The sequence below is a fragment of the Cydia splendana genome, chromosome 1 (genome assembly GCF_910591565.1).
Source record: "Cydia splendana chromosome 1, ilCydSple1.2, whole genome shotgun sequence".
Lineage (NCBI taxonomy): Eukaryota > Metazoa > Arthropoda > Insecta > Lepidoptera > Tortricidae > Cydia > Cydia splendana.
The window spans coordinates 2,752,610-2,768,229 of NC_085960.1; the positions used below are offsets into that span (position 1 = coordinate 2,752,610).

The 15,620-nt window shown below is 40.4% G+C and overlaps 2 protein-coding genes across 2 annotated transcripts in view; both read left to right on the forward strand.

Annotated features, from left to right (window-relative positions):
- LOC134794524 (hemicentin-1-like) overlaps positions 1–12,502 on the forward strand; it is an 82,626-nt gene extending 70,124 nt beyond the window's left edge. The window contains exons 4-10 of the mRNA XM_063766339.1: positions 593–799; positions 5,962–6,107; positions 6,484–6,771; positions 6,829–7,063; positions 8,259–8,389; positions 11,949–12,296; positions 12,383–12,502. Coding sequence (XP_063622409.1) covers positions 593–799; positions 5,962–6,107; positions 6,484–6,771; positions 6,829–7,063; positions 8,259–8,389; positions 11,949–12,296; positions 12,383–12,502 — 1,475 coding nt within the window. The remainder of the gene's footprint in view (positions 1–592; positions 800–5,961; positions 6,108–6,483; positions 6,772–6,828; positions 7,064–8,258; positions 8,390–11,948; positions 12,297–12,382) is intronic.
- LOC134794535 (neural cell adhesion molecule 2-like) overlaps positions 1–12,502 on the forward strand; it is a 32,894-nt gene extending 20,392 nt beyond the window's left edge. Inside the window, exons 2-8 of the mRNA XM_063766349.1 lie at positions 593–799; positions 5,962–6,107; positions 6,484–6,771; positions 6,829–7,063; positions 8,259–8,389; positions 11,949–12,296; positions 12,383–12,502. Coding sequence (XP_063622419.1) covers positions 676–799; positions 5,962–6,107; positions 6,484–6,771; positions 6,829–7,063; positions 8,259–8,389; positions 11,949–12,296; positions 12,383–12,502 — 1,392 coding nt within the window. The 5' untranslated portion in view covers positions 593–675. The remainder of the gene's footprint in view (positions 1–592; positions 800–5,961; positions 6,108–6,483; positions 6,772–6,828; positions 7,064–8,258; positions 8,390–11,948; positions 12,297–12,382) is intronic.
- Positions 12,503–15,620: the final 3,118 nt, after the last annotated feature.

Genomic DNA, 15,620 nt, shown 5'->3' on the forward strand with positions numbered 1-15,620 from the left:
CGTGGCAACGATAATAAATATAAAGTACTGAAGAAGAATATTCAAACGCATCACATAAAAGCGCCCTGACCGGGATTAAAAACTTCGGGATTTTTAACTTCATAAGCGAGGTTCCTAGAAGCGGTTATATACCTTACCAAATAAATTACATCAGCCTCCAGGGTCAAACAGATCACTGTGTTATGTCTTTCCTGTAGACATACACAAGAGTTAAGGGCTATAAAGGTTAATTTTCTTATTTAACCCTTATCCACATGAAAAGGTCCTCCTTTTATTTAGAGAACTATGATAAAATCATTGCTTACATGCCCACAAGCTGTTAACTATTGCCCACAAAAATGTACTGTTCGCGATAACACACTAGTTTTCTCTCCTGTGGGCAATAGTTAACAGCTTGTGGGCATGTAAGTAATGATTTTATCATAGTTCTCTAAATAAAAGGAGGACCTTTTCATGTGGATAAGGGTTAAATAAGAAAATTAACCTTTATAGCCCTTAACTCTTGTGTATGTCTACAGGAAAGACATAACACAGTGATCTGTTTGACCCTCCATTTAAGGACCAGATCGTAACAGTAATTCCCTTGTTCCAGGCCGCCCACAACCCACTCTAACCTGGTTGATCAACAATAAGCCAGTGGAAGACCACACCCTCCTCAAGAACGACGGGAAAGTCATGGTTTCCCGCATCACAGTCAGTGGTGCGGAGCGAAGCTGGCTGAACCACACTGTGCGATGCCAAGCTGCTAACACTCCTTTACTCAGTCCGCATGAAAGAGCGGCCAGGGTTGAGATGCACTGTAAGTACCACTTCGTGTCTTATGTTATGATTATGACCACACCCTCAAGAAACAGTGGTTGAACAACACTGTGCGTTTCTAAATGCATTGTGAGTACCCTGTCTTGCCTTTATTTATGTCTCTTAATATGTAAAACCATTTGGATCTTGGAAAACATATTCTGAACCCGCGTCTTTTGATTGTGGTTTTTTAAGACAACTATCTCAATATTTTTCTTCATTTGTTTGTGACTATGTAGCTATCAGTTCCTTCAAATTTTATGAATTTGATTTAATTAACTTTTTTTATCAATCAATGACAAAAAAAATTTAGTTCTAACCCAAATTCAAGGGAAACAGCCCCGTTTCCTTTCATTCTTGCGACTTCCGCATTGAAATAAACAAACCCACAACATTATTAGTCACCAATCTTCACACCACATCGGCGTAGTCATTTAAAAGCGCGCGTCATTTGCGTAAACAGCAGATTTGGGCGCAGACACTCGTACAAAGGGCTCGATGGTTCGGAATACGAAATAAACGTAGTGATGTGTTAACCCCTTCTGGGGTTTCCCATGTATGTTAAATAAATAAAAAAAAATCCAGAGATCTGCAGCCGCAGTGCCAGCTGGTTATGTCGATCAAAACGGGAAACCAATGCTTACTTACATATTTTGAAACAAGAACCAGATATGTCTCAACTGATACAGGTACCTATCTAATATTTATCTTGATCCAAGATATCTTGTAGATAAGAACCAGTGTCTCAATTGATATATCTTGATCCAAGAAAACCAACCAACGGTTCAAGAATGTTAAATTCCCAAAATTCAAGATTGAAAGTCGTGGGATAAGAATTTTAGAAAATCGAAAAATCTTGAAACATATAATATTCCTTGGTGCAAGAACTTATATGTTGAAGTCGCAGTAATCTGGCGCAGAGTAAACAGTATCCGTTAACTTTTAAATATGTTTTTCAAGATGGCCTCAGCATTTCTAATAAAAGCTATGATACTAATCGCCATATTCCTAGAAATGACTTGCAATTTCACATCACTAGCACAGGAAGCAAACAAACGAGCATTATTGTCTAAAAAGATTACATGTCCGTCTGACACATATGGCGGTTAAATCCTTTTGAAAGTCAGTAGTTTCCGCGATATACGGGAGTTTTAAATCTCTTAAGTGGCCTCGCGATGGCGGAAATTTATGGTGCTCTCAGGAATAACGATTTAAACCTGTTTTGGAATGGGTTTAAAGTTTCACGGGTGACATTTGTTTGGTTAAGGTGTTCCTATTAAAAGTTCCATTATCTGGGTTATTCATGTGTTCGCAGATTTCGAGACGTTTACTATGTTCCTTCTTAGATAATTCAAAGATAACGAACGATTTTGGTGTGTTGCCGTTAAGTTGTAAGCCGATGTAGTTTGAGTTACAGGTTTAAATTCCATTCTTAGCGTTTAAAAGCCTAATTTCGTTAGAAACTTTATAAGTTAACTATTACAGTTCAAAGTTTAAAAATATGTTACCAATATAGGTAAACGTTCTGAATGAGATTCACAGGCGAATGATGTCAAAATAAAATCAATTTGTGAGTCAAAATTAACCTCTTTGACTTTTACCAAACAATCGATCGATATCCTTAACACAGCACTTATCTATTGGTGTGTGTTTAAAGTTTATATGCCAATATATTGCTACTGTCCACTATAAAATTAAGTATTTAGTTTTAAAACCCATACATTCTTGCAACAATAACGTCGCAACGTACAATGGCCCCATATTTATGGCGCTCTCAGAATAACGACTTAACTCGATTTGTGCAGCCGTATTTTAAACGGAGCTGCACGGACACAGAGCGTAACAGATGGGTATAGCGATGGTCTAACTCAATTTTAGGAAGCGTCCTAGTAAGCTATGCGAGGCCGAAACCGAGCTGCAGGAGAGCAGAGCTCAAAGGCGCTCTCATACGACGTAGAAAGGTGTGCTGCAGGATAGCAGAGCTCAAACTGCATTAAAAATACGAACCGGTGGGCCGTAGACCCGACGGTGAGCTTTGAAGCCCGAAGAATGAGTAGTATGATGACCAGCCGATCTTTATAGCTGAAAACCCGAAGTACCTATCGCAAGTTTTTGTGCGAGGCCCAAGACCTAGTTGAAAGAAAGCCGCTGACTCTTGCACGTACAGTCACGCTCCGTGATTGTTATGCCATTCACATTTGTTCGGCCGCAAGCCGATAGCCTGCTCGCGGACGCGGACGGCTCCGAGCGGACTCCATCGCTTCTACCATACATAATGTATAGGCACATTGAAAATGCACTCCGGCGCGGCCCGACTCCAGCCGGTCGGTGGGAATCGTACATACATTTAGACTACAAAGTCTCGTGATATTTTTATTTATGCTGCAACTATCCATGTTTACCTCTAGAATTAAATTACTGTCGATGATTGTAATTTACATAACCCTTCAAGTGACGGTCAACCCGTGAATGGTCGATGCGAAAACCAGTAAACTGTCATCCACCAGTGAGTGGTTAATGAGGTGTTGACGTATTTAGAGGTGAAATTGAACGCATTTAAGTACAGTTACGCTCTTCTAGCGCCCAAAATTAGGTAGTGAGTTAGAGAAGGATAGCATACCATAAGAAACACGAAAACACTTGGTATAAAATTTGTTGGTGAGTACCATTGATTCGGGAGCGACCGCCTAGTCCAAGGTCAGTCTCGTTTTTTAAGAGGTTGTTTTGTAAAAGAAATTGTATCTTATGTCTTTTTTATTGATTTAATCTTAAAGATAAAAGTCTTCCTTTGATAATTAAATAGCAATTACCTCCAATAATCAATCAGTTTTATGGTGGTAGTCATTTTTAACAAGGAAGCTGGAAAACTGACTTTCTTCCGGAGTTTGATTACGTCTGGCCAAATGTATAAACATTAGAATAATTTAATTGCTATATTTAAATAGCCTATATGTATATAACGCTGATTCTAACAATATGTGATTTAATATACTTTCAAACATAGAAAAGCTTAAATCGACGATTTTGTAAAATTTTCTTAATCTGCGCTGACCACCCACCGGGGCCCCGCCACTTGACTACTTTTCGCGTTTTCGGTGGCGCCACTTGAAGGGATAAGTATACATAGATGCTACACGTGGAAGCAACTGAAAGAGGGGTCCGCTCTATGGGTACCTACCTAATAAATTAGTGTGAAAATGGACGGGCCAGTCTGCTAACCACAAATCATCTTAGTCCCATGTCCCGTCTAGAGGTGAGTGATCTGTAGGGTTGTCCTAAGTATCAACATTCTCTGCAGATACTTAAAAGAACAAAGAAAAAAACTCAGACCCTTTGATTGTAGACACGTAATAAAATATAACCCAATTCTGAAGGAGAAACACGTGATGAGGTTTTATAATACCTATAGGGAGATTAGGGAGCGTGCATGAACAGTAGGTACAGGACAGGAGCTCCTTGTATTTTTGCGGGAGGTGTAGGTAAATGTCAAGTTTGAATTTCCAATTAAGACCATAACCACTCACATGATTGATATTTTTCAGTGACCTCCATTATTATAATAAAAGAAGGGTGACTGCTGGTAACTACAGTTACAAAAAAAAAGCATGTGAGTGCCTAAGGTGGCAACGAAAGGTCCGATCGCCTGTGGTTGCCGCCGCCGCCGTCGCCGGTCGCGCAATGTCGTGGCCGAGCCGTAAAGTAGCGTGCGTGGACTATACGGGTTGGCAACCGATTATTTGCGTGAAGTATCAATAAAGTCGATCCTAATTTAACAGTTTGTTATAGTTTTGAACTGGTTTTGACATGACCTTGACGACCGTCTTGGTGAACCAATCAGCGTTATCGATCCTCAAGGTCGTATCAAAATAAGACCAAAACCGTAACAAGTTGTGAATTCTGAATCGAGCTCAATTTTTAGACTTCCGAAGCTCAAAACGAAAAAACGGAACCTTTATAGGATCACTCGTAAGTCTATCTGTCGTCCCCCCCCCCCCTTTATCTCCGAAACTACTGGGTCTAAAATTTTGAAAAAAATACATAATATAGTTCTTTATTATGACAGGGTAACCTATTAGAAATGTGCAGTCAAGCGTGAGTCGGACTTAATTACTTAGTTTTTGATCCGACCCCTACGGGTTTTTTAAAGACATTTCATTCACGTTCCACATAAAAAAATACATTGTTAAAAATTGGGTAATGTACTTACGGAACCCTTGGAACGCGAGCCCGACTCGCACTTGACCGGTTTTTTTAATAAATGTTTAACAGAATATAACTTAAATTTATAGTTAAAATTGTCTTATGAATCTTATGATATCTAACGCCAGACTTAAACACAACCAAAACTAACGAGTTTCACCTCGAACTAATTTATCTGGCACAAATTATTTCACCGAACAACCTTAGATTAATTATGTCTAGCCATTTATCTGGCTGTATTTCTGTTGAGGCAAAACAGTTAATAGATTTATTTAGGTGTAATTATCGCGACTGTAATATATATAATGTAACTTGACTGTAATAATTTTATACGTCAAAAACATTAGTCTACAAACGAGCGATACAAATCCATCCAATAATTAACAATCTAAATATATAGAGTCAATCGAAGCTAACTCTACACTTACTTCAATTCAATTCAATTGATTTATTTGCAACCAAGTACAAAACACATTCAACTTAATGATTGGCGTGGACTCTGATAGGGCGCAGCAAAAACCTTAGGTACTTACTACATAAAACTAATTTTAATCTAATGGAAATTAATGACTAGTAAAATATGATCAGAATTATTCTATTATTTCATAAACATTCCATAAAAGCATTTCATAAAAATTATTTGATTGATAAAAGAAAAATAAATTAGATTCATAGACACACACTGCATTGGAAAAAAAATCAATTAAGACATTAAAGCTCTGCAAGGAGCCTCTACGTGTTGGATCTACATTCCCACGCAAGCCTATCAAAAGACCGGGATTTATAGGCCCGTGAAATCCAAGATATCAAGAATATAAGAATAAAAATCTAAAACATCTTGGCAAGCGACAGAGTGGGGATGAGCCACCACAATCATCATATTCCTATAAAACTATGGCGCTACAACACTGAGTGGCTGCCTCGTCGATGCAGGTGTGATACATATAATATATTTGTCCGCAGTACGTCCAACCTCAGTGGCGATCACGGACAAACCTGGGCAGATGTCAGCAGACACCGAAGTCACTCTGGTCTGCGTCAGCCACGGCAGCAGGCCGCCGGCTCAAATCACGTGGTTCAGGGAGAACAGGCGATATACTAGAGGGAAAGTAAGTTTAAACTCATTGACACCAATTTTATATTTCTCATTTTTTTCCAAGATTAGCTATGTAATTTGTTAGACATGGCAAGCATCTTTTCACAATAATGCATTGCGGATTGGGGATACCTGAATTTTAAACACATCTTTGAGATTTCCTCACTACAAATCTTTAGTAAGTAGACCGTACCACTAATGACTAATGAGCCTTCAGTGGGCATTGGTCCAATGGAAGCTCGTATCAACGCGTTTTAAAATACTAAGACAAGTGTCGATCGCGCGGGGGAAGAGTCTAAGGTAGTCCGTTCAACAGTAATTCAGTTCAACAATAATTTTATGTCATAAAATTACATAAATTGTAAGTAATAAGTCCTCTTTTCCACCAGCACAACGACTTATCCAACGACACGACATCGGTCAGTCGGCTGACGATCGTCCCGCAGCCGGAAGACGACGGCGCGGTGATGCGGTGTCGCGCCGACAACGCCATACTGCGTACAGCGCTGGAGGACTCCTTCAAAATGAGCGTCGTATGTAAGTACATGTACGACACGTCGTCGGTCAATCGCCTGACGATCGTCCCGCAGCCGGAAGACGACGGCGCGGTGATGCGGTGTCGTGCCGACAACGCCATACTGCGTACAGCGCTGGAGGACTCCTTCAAAATGAGCGTCGTATGTAAGTAAATTTACAACGACACGTCGGTCAATCGCCTGACGATCGTCCCGCAGCCGGAAGACGACGGCGCGGTGATGCGGTGTCGCGCCGACAACGCCATACTGCGTACAGCGCTGGAGGATTCCTTCAAAATGAGCGTCGTTTGTAAGTACATGTACGACACGTCGTCGGTCAATCGCCTGACGATCGTTCCGCAGCCGGAAGACGACGGCGCGGTGATGCGGTGTCGCGCCGACAACGCCATACTGCGTACAGCGCTGGAGGACTCCTTCAAAATGAGCGTCGTTTGTAAGTTCAGAACCCCTGTCCGTAGTGTAAATTTTATTCGATAGCGCGACTGAAATACGCGTTTGTGTCAAGTTATTATGGTACCTAAGCTTAGAATAAATTTAAAAGTGGAAAAATTTATGTGTTGCGTATCCAGGGGTCGTGAGTTCAAGTCTCACCCAAGACAGTAATTTTTCCACTTTTAAATTTATTCTAAGCTTAATAGCATCGTTCGCAGACGTTTCTGCTTGTTAAAAATTAAAATTAGTATGGGTAGCAAGCACATCGTAACTGGTGAATTTCCAATATGACTTGGAACTCCGGTAGCCGTTTAAGAAGTGTAACACTCTTGCGGTAGATGTCGCTAAGGGTCCCCTTGACCTATAATGTGGTGGAAAGATTTGCTGGCTATGGATGAGGTCTGGGTGGCTCAGATGGAGAGCACTGGAGTATCTATCCAGGGGTCTAAGTTCAAGTCTCACCCAAGACAGTAATCTTTCCACTTTTAAATTTATTCTAAGCTATACAGCATCGTTCGCAGACGTTTCTGCTTGTTAAAAATTAAAATTATTATGGTACCTATTTTAAAAGCACTTTTCATATTAATATATTTTGATGCAAAAATTGTTACACATTCTCGAGCGAACTTTCTTTGAGGTCTGAAATCATTCAGTTAATCATGTAATCAGATAACCATGTAAAACTGGATGGTTATGTATAGGTACACAATTAAATTTAAGTAAGTACCTACTCGTTATATTCCGCATATAACTTACTATTAGGGGTCATTCCAAACATAATAAACGCCTGTAGTACATAGTGAAACATGGGTACACTGAAACAAACAATAAAAGACACTAAACATCAGCTAAGGGCACCATAATATCTTAAAAACGTATAAACTTTCTTACTCTTCCTTCTGCAATTCAATTTGCACCCAACAGTATTAATAATAAGATCTAATTTACATTAACGTCGCAGCTTATAAAGTAGCTGCCAGTTCCTAATAAATTTTAAACTTTGCAGCGTTTAAAATAAGATCTATATTACGCAAGTTTACGTGAGTAGTTTTTATCAACTAGCCCCCTAACTCCTTCAGTCAATTCTCAACTTTAACGCTCTCTCCCGTCAGTGCATTTTTGCTCTTTACCCTTCTTTCTATTAATGCTAATGTAATAAGAACTTTTTCTCTAAAGTAATAAAGTCTTTTTTGCAGATAAGCCAGTATTAGCCATGTCGCTGGGTAGCACGTTGAACGCGAACGACATCAAGGAGGGGGACGACGTGTACTTCGAATGCAACATCAGGGCGAACCCGAAGGAACACCGCATTTCGTGGTTCCATAACGTGAGTGAGTCACGAACGTTATAATGGAGACGAGTGGGAAATAAGAACTGGAGACCAGGATGGCAAACGTTTATAGAAAAAGGGTTCAAATCCTGGTAAGGGCATTTATTTGTGTGATGAGCACAGATATTTGTTCATGGGTCATGGATGTTATCTATGTATTTAAGTATTTATATAGATATTATATATGTCGTTGTCTGAGTACCCACAACACAAGCGTTCTTGAGCTTACCGTGGGGCTTAGTCAATTTGTGTAAAAATGTCCAATAATATTTATTTATTTAAAACGCCAATCGAAACTCAAATAATTTATGGAAATAGTCACTTAACTATTTATGGTTTCTGTCATCCCGACACATTTTTTCTTTTCGCTTAGCGACAAATGTCAATGGAAAAGGAAAAACGTATCTACACGGGTGACAGATGCGACGAAAAGGCACGTCATGGTTTCCATACATTATTTAAGTATCGGCGTTATCTATATCACTTAGGCATCCTAGTCTGCTTAAGTCTGAAATCTTAAGATTTTTCAGTTGTGACAAATCTGTGTGCCAAACAACCTGATTCTAAATTTAATAAACGTCTAAAATTAGATCTTGATACGATATGGATCGGATCTGTCAGTGTCAAAAGTGACGTTTCTCAAACAAAAATGACACTTTTAACACTCTGATCCAATTTTTGACCGATATTAAAATTAGAATCCGGCCGAAACTTCCAGTACCGCGAAATATGTTACTTAATATACGTACAATCCGGCACAGCATTTCAAGAGCCAAGCGTGGCTGAAAGTTGATTTGGTTGAACACAGGCGCATATCGCTTCCGAAAAATTTGATTAGCAGTCATTATTTCATACTTGTCTTCGATTATACTGTAACATGTTTATTATTTACGTCGGCCCGTAAACGTTGGGAGGAGAATGGAGGGTCGAATTGGTGCTTAAAAACGTCCTTAAAAAGTTTTCCGCCCAAGTGCGTAAAGTTACCCGCTTCACATGTGATATATAGAAAGTGGTATTTTTATAGCTTTGGACGTGAATATGGCGGTTCATTATACTTTTGACTTATGTAGAGGTGAATATGTCGAGCCATCCAGAGATATTACTAAAGGCTACTGACCGTTTCTTTGCGGTCGAACTTTTTCTCTTAGATAAAGTACTTGCCGTCGACAGTGATCCAGAAATATTATAGAATACTAGACGGGCCCGCAGCTCCGCTCGCGTAAATGAAATAAAGAGTTTGTCTTATGTTTAGTTAAATACCGATATTATTATATATTGAACCCTGCCAGGGTTTATAACTGTAATAGGGACCTCTTATTTGTTACCGATATTTGGGTAACTTAATTCGCAAATTTCTCAAAAAATTATGTGATTTGATAAAAGGCAAGATTGTATTTTTTCATCTACGTAGGTATTTATTTAAAACTTGTTTAACATAAAATTATTATTTATTTTTATAAGCCCAATTGCAAAAACGTTCATTAGATTAATTTCCGCCTTAAGACGAATGTACGACCACCGCCCATAAATCGCATTTTCATACAAACGTAAGTAATCCCCATTTCCCTGTCCGGTATTGACATTACTTACGACGGCAACGGTGACGCAACGACCCAAAATGAGTCCTGGCCTCCGACACCAGATAACACCATGTTTTCCGGTCTTGCGATAGCTCTCGCCAGTCGCCATGGCCGAGGTTGAGCAGATCTTTAGCAACTACGTCGTTCCACCGATACCTCTATAGGACGTCCAAGTACGCTCTCTTCACGGCACGATCCTCTCCCATTCTCTCGTATCCGAGCTACTGAAGCTTAGCCGCTTTGGTCTCTCCAATGCCCAAATATATCACCTCTATAACGGAACACATCCTTATTTCTATGGCAACAAAGTTATATTACGATATATTTGGCTACTTTAGCCGTCACTATATATGTATTTGATGCTGACTGTACATTTGCTTCATGAATGTGTAGTCGCCATTAGATATATATCGGAGCTACCAAGGTCGCTCAAAAGTATCTGAACATGCACTTTAACTACATTATAATTTACATTGTTTAGATATTTGTGAATACCTCGGCCGCTCCGATATATCTGATTGTGACTGTTCAGCAAGAAGAAAAAATCCTACCTGGTTGAGTCGTATCGTATTACGCGAGAAAACAGTTCCCGAATTGGTTATTTCTCTAAAGTCATTAAAGTATAATTATCATACACACATTATTACGGGCACCATCCCTTGAACTGATGGGCTTCATATTAACTTGCTATCAACTTTGTATTTTTGGCCCATCTCGGCAGCCCGTTCCCCGGACGAATGGCAATGTTTGCCGAAGCCGTGAAAGTCAATCTGTATAATATAACTCAAAAAGAAATTTAAATCAATAAAATACAAATTACTAACACGATAATCATACGATAATACTAATTTGATTGATAAGTCATTTATGCCATAAGTCACTCGTATGGTTATACACTAAGGTTGAGGTTGACAGCACTTTTTATTTTACTTCGTGTAATAAAACACCGCAATAACTGTATACCAACATGACAAACATAAACATTGGGTATGTCTGTAGCACCACATCAAATAATTTTGTCTGTACCACCACCGAAACGAAACTAACCGAGAGTTGCCGAAAATGGCCGATCATCGTAAAATTAAGATTGTTATGAAATTTTCTTTTGCTTATTGTAAATTAAATACGCATCGAAAGCGATAGTTTGTATGCTCTAGTTCTATTCTCATATTTAGATAATAGATTTAAACAGTTTTTTCTTATCATACGTGCGTCGTATTCGAGATACGTGTCAAAAACTTTTTTTAGAAATTTGTAAGGCGCCATCTCGTTTCTTCGCTCGTTTTTTATCCCGTTCTGGTTTTTCAATTTTATATATATGATTATTTTATTTACACGGGACCTACATCTACAGGTAGGTATGTGTACTATTATTTTGCGAGTAAATCGCTATTCCCATTATTGCCGCCGGTCGGTCTGCCTAAAAATGAACTAAGGCTGCCTTTCCACTGAGACGGAGATGAGAGAACATAAGAGGAAACGTGCGAGAATCAAATAATGTCATTTTTTATAAAATTAATCCAGCGGAGCGGAGAAGAGATGTGGATTACACCAGTGCTATTGGTTAATTCCCGCACGTCTCCCTCATCTCCGCTTCAGTGGAAAGGTAGCCTAAGCCCTTTCTCAAGCGACGATATACAAAACTACTATTTTTTAACGTATTTAAGAATAAGAATAATATTTATTTCAAAGAAAAAAACTTGTTAACAAATATCAATATCCCGTGGCCCCGCACTAGGCTATGCCTGTCACGTGGCAGCCGGATTCGTAATTCGTAAGCTAAAGGTTAAGAAAAGACTAATCGAATAGGTGATATATGTAATAGTTAAGGAAATTATGAAATTCAAAGAAAGAAAAAAGGAATGAAAAGGGTGTGTATGTGTGTGTGTCCCATTAAAAATGGCAACTTATCGAAAAACTTCCTTTAGGGTGACTTTACCATTTACCTTTACTTACATTGATCTTTTTCTGCCCAGGACCAGCAAATAAACCAGAACATGTCTTCCGGCGTCATCTTCAGCACCAAGTCGCTGGTGCTACAAGGCGTCACAAGGAGAGACGGCGGGCTTTACACTTGCAGCGCCGCCAACCAGATAGGGGAGGCCACCAGCCAGGCGGTGTACCTGAGGGTGCAATGTAAGGAGACTATCTACTTATCTTACCCAAAGACAGACAAACTCACAGACAGGAACATGTTTTCTGGCGTCACCTTGAGCACCAAGTCGCTGGTGCTGCAAGGCGTCACGAGGAGAGACGGCGGGCTATACACTTGCAGCGCCGCCAACCAGATAGGGGAGGCGACCAGCCAGGCGGTGTACCTGAGGGTGCAGTGTAAGGAAACTATCTACTTATGTTACCCAAAGACAGACAAACTCACAGACAGGAACATGTTTTCCGGCGTCATCTTCAGCACCAAGTCGCTGGTGCTGCAAGGCGTCACGAGGAGAGACGGCGGGTTATACACTTGCAGCGCCGCCAACCAGATAGGGGAGGCGACCAGCCAGGCGGTGTACTTGAGGGTGCAGTGTAAGGAAACTATCTACTTATGTTACCCAAAGACAGACAAACTCACAGACAGGAACATGTTTTCCGGCGTCATCTTCAGCACCAAGTCGCTGGTGCTGCAAGGCGTCACGAGGAGAGACGGCGGATTATACACTTGCAGCGCCGCCAACCAGATAGGGGAGGCGACCAGCCAGGCGGTGTACTTGAGGGTGCAGTGTAAGGAAACTATCTACTTATGTTACCCAAAGACAGACAAACTCACAGACAGGAACATGTTTTCCTGCGTCATCTTCAGCACCAAGTCGCTGGTGCTACAAGGCGTCACGAGGAGAGACGGTGGGTTATACACTTGCAGCGCCGCCAACCAGATAGGAGAGGCGACCAGTCAGGCGGTGTACCTGAGGGTGCAGTGTAAGCAACAAACATTGTCACAACTTTTCTCGCTATTGTACATAGACAATTGCTTATCATGGTATGGACATGTGAACATGTGACGATAGAGGTATTAAGAATGATATGCGGAGGGACGTAGAGGAAAGGTAAACCAAGGAAAAGGTAGATGGGCCATTTTATTTAAAGTTGTCCCCTAGACTATTTTTTCAAAATTGGGATTTTTTATGTTATTTCTACTCAGAATCACGAGCTCTTTCTATCCTAATAGAAGAAAAAAAGTGTCCCAAGGTTTTTTCCCCATTCAGTTACCATTTTTTCATAGACTTTGTATGGCGGTTTCGGAATGGAAAGATCGAAAAATGTATGGAAATCTTGGGACACTTTTTTTCTCTTATTAGGATCAAAAGAGCTCATGATTCTGAGTAGAAATAACATAAAAAATCCCAATTTTGAAAAAAAAAGTGTGGGGGACAACTTTAAATAAAATGGCCCAGATGGGCTGTGTGAGAGATGATAAGAAAGCACCTGAACGATGATATGACGGGCGCCATAAAGGTATGGGAGAAAAATACATGCACCCCATCCCTAAGTGAATGGGAGAAGAAGTAAATTAAGCAAGCAAATACGGCCTCATAGCCTGGTCGGTAGTGACCCTGCTTACTAAGCAGGAGGTCCCAGGTTCCAATAGACCGTTAAACTTCCATTGACCAGACCACTTGTTTTGCAGATACCCCAGTGTGCGCGCAGCTATCGCCCCTCCTGATTGGTGCTCGATTAGACGAGCCCCTGCGCGTACGCTGTACAGTGAGCGCAGACCCAGCTGACGTCACGTTCTCCTGGCAGTTTAATAATAGCGGGGAGAGTTTTCAAGTGTCACCAGCTAGATATGGTGAGTTTTCTATTGGTTCTTCAGATTGTTCATCTACCACAAGAGTGAATTTATAAAAGATGTTTCTATGAATGATGCATTTTTTTAGACTACATCGGTGGCAAACAAGCATACGGTCCGCCTGATGGTAAGCAGTCACCGTAGCCTTATGGACGCCTGCAACTCCAGAGGTGTAAAATGCGCGTTGCATACCTTGTAAAAACCTGTACACTCCTTTTTTGAAGAATCCCATACTGTGGACCCTCGGTAAAACCTCGGAAGGGAGCTCATTCCACAGCCGGAGCGTCCGCGGGAGGAAATTCCTCTTAAATCGCACAGAACAATATGCATCTTTGGTTAGTACCCAGGTGCACTCCTCCTCCGAGTTTAGATGTAATATATCCAGTTTCTTTGCCAAAAAATAACACACTGTTGGAGCACAAAAGTTCGAAAAGATCTGTAACGTTACATTTTTCAAACAGTGTCTACTGGCGGCACAGCGAGCGAGCTGCGTTATCGCGCGGCAAGCGACCGCGACTACGGCGCGCTGCTTTGTCGCGCGACAAACGCTGTCGGCCGACAGAAGAGGCCGTGTGTCTTCCAAATAGTGCCAGCTGGTAAGTCGTATTAAATGTAATGCTATTAAAAGTTCAATAATTTTAGCCCTGGCGTTTGAACTCACAAACTTATTATTTAGGTACCTATTACTGACACCGTTTCGCGTCAGCGCTATCTACTTTTATATTTGTACATTTAACTTCATTGAAAATAGATTGATGAATCTATTTTCAATTAAGTTAAAACTAGTGCCTGCGTCAAATCATAGGATTAGTTGTCAAGCGGACCCCAGGCTCCCATGAGCCGTGGCAAGATGCCGGGATAACGCGAGGAAGAAGAGAAGAAAATAGATTGATGAATACAGCTTAAATGTCATTCTGACAGACTTTATGATTAGATTGCCGTAGATGCGTGAAAATCAAAATATGGACCGTTGTAAGGCTCGCTTACTACACGGTACACGGGTGCATTCAATTGCGTAGAGTACGTACACGGTCGAGTCAAGGCAAAGTGGACACATTATAACGGAACACATCCCTATTTCTATGGCAACATAGGTGTAACTATTAGATGCTGACGGCAATATGCGCAGAGCGCGTGCAGTGCGCGAGCAATTAGCGAGGCCTTTATCATACGTACCGAGTACAGTGGCGAGAGAGTGACCTCGGCCGAATACCGAGTACAGATTTAGTGCATCATTATTTTCCATCGTATTTTCTCGGAAACGTTCGTATTTGTCATGCTACTTCAGTCAAATTCAGTATTTTTTGTACCGAAACTGACTTAAATAGCCAAGACACTTTCGTACATACGTTATTTATTTATTTATTTATACTACATCTATACTAAGCACTCGGCCCAGGGCAGTCTCACGCCAATGTACTCGGTACATGTGATCAAAACCTTTAATGACATGATTTTTACGGGTCATATCACACCTTTACAGTTTATTGCACGTATTTTTTAAAGATTCATAAAGTTATACTACCTAGTACATTAGCAGTAACTTTCACAGCGAACAAGTTCTAACAATCTGACTACGATGAAAGAGCAAGGATATTACGAAATTTATGAAACAGCGGCAGTTAAACGTGACATCATATGCCGAGATTTACTTCGCGCACGTTATTGTAAAGGCTGGTGCACACTCAGATTCAGATTCAAATTATTTATTGGTAAAACAGATACAATGTTTTTTACACGTCATACATTTAGGCAGGTACATAATTTACATATTGGATTACATAGGTATCATATTAATTAACTAACATTCGGAACATTCTCATAGTATAAATTCTCTACTCATAGCCTTAGTGCAGGGGGC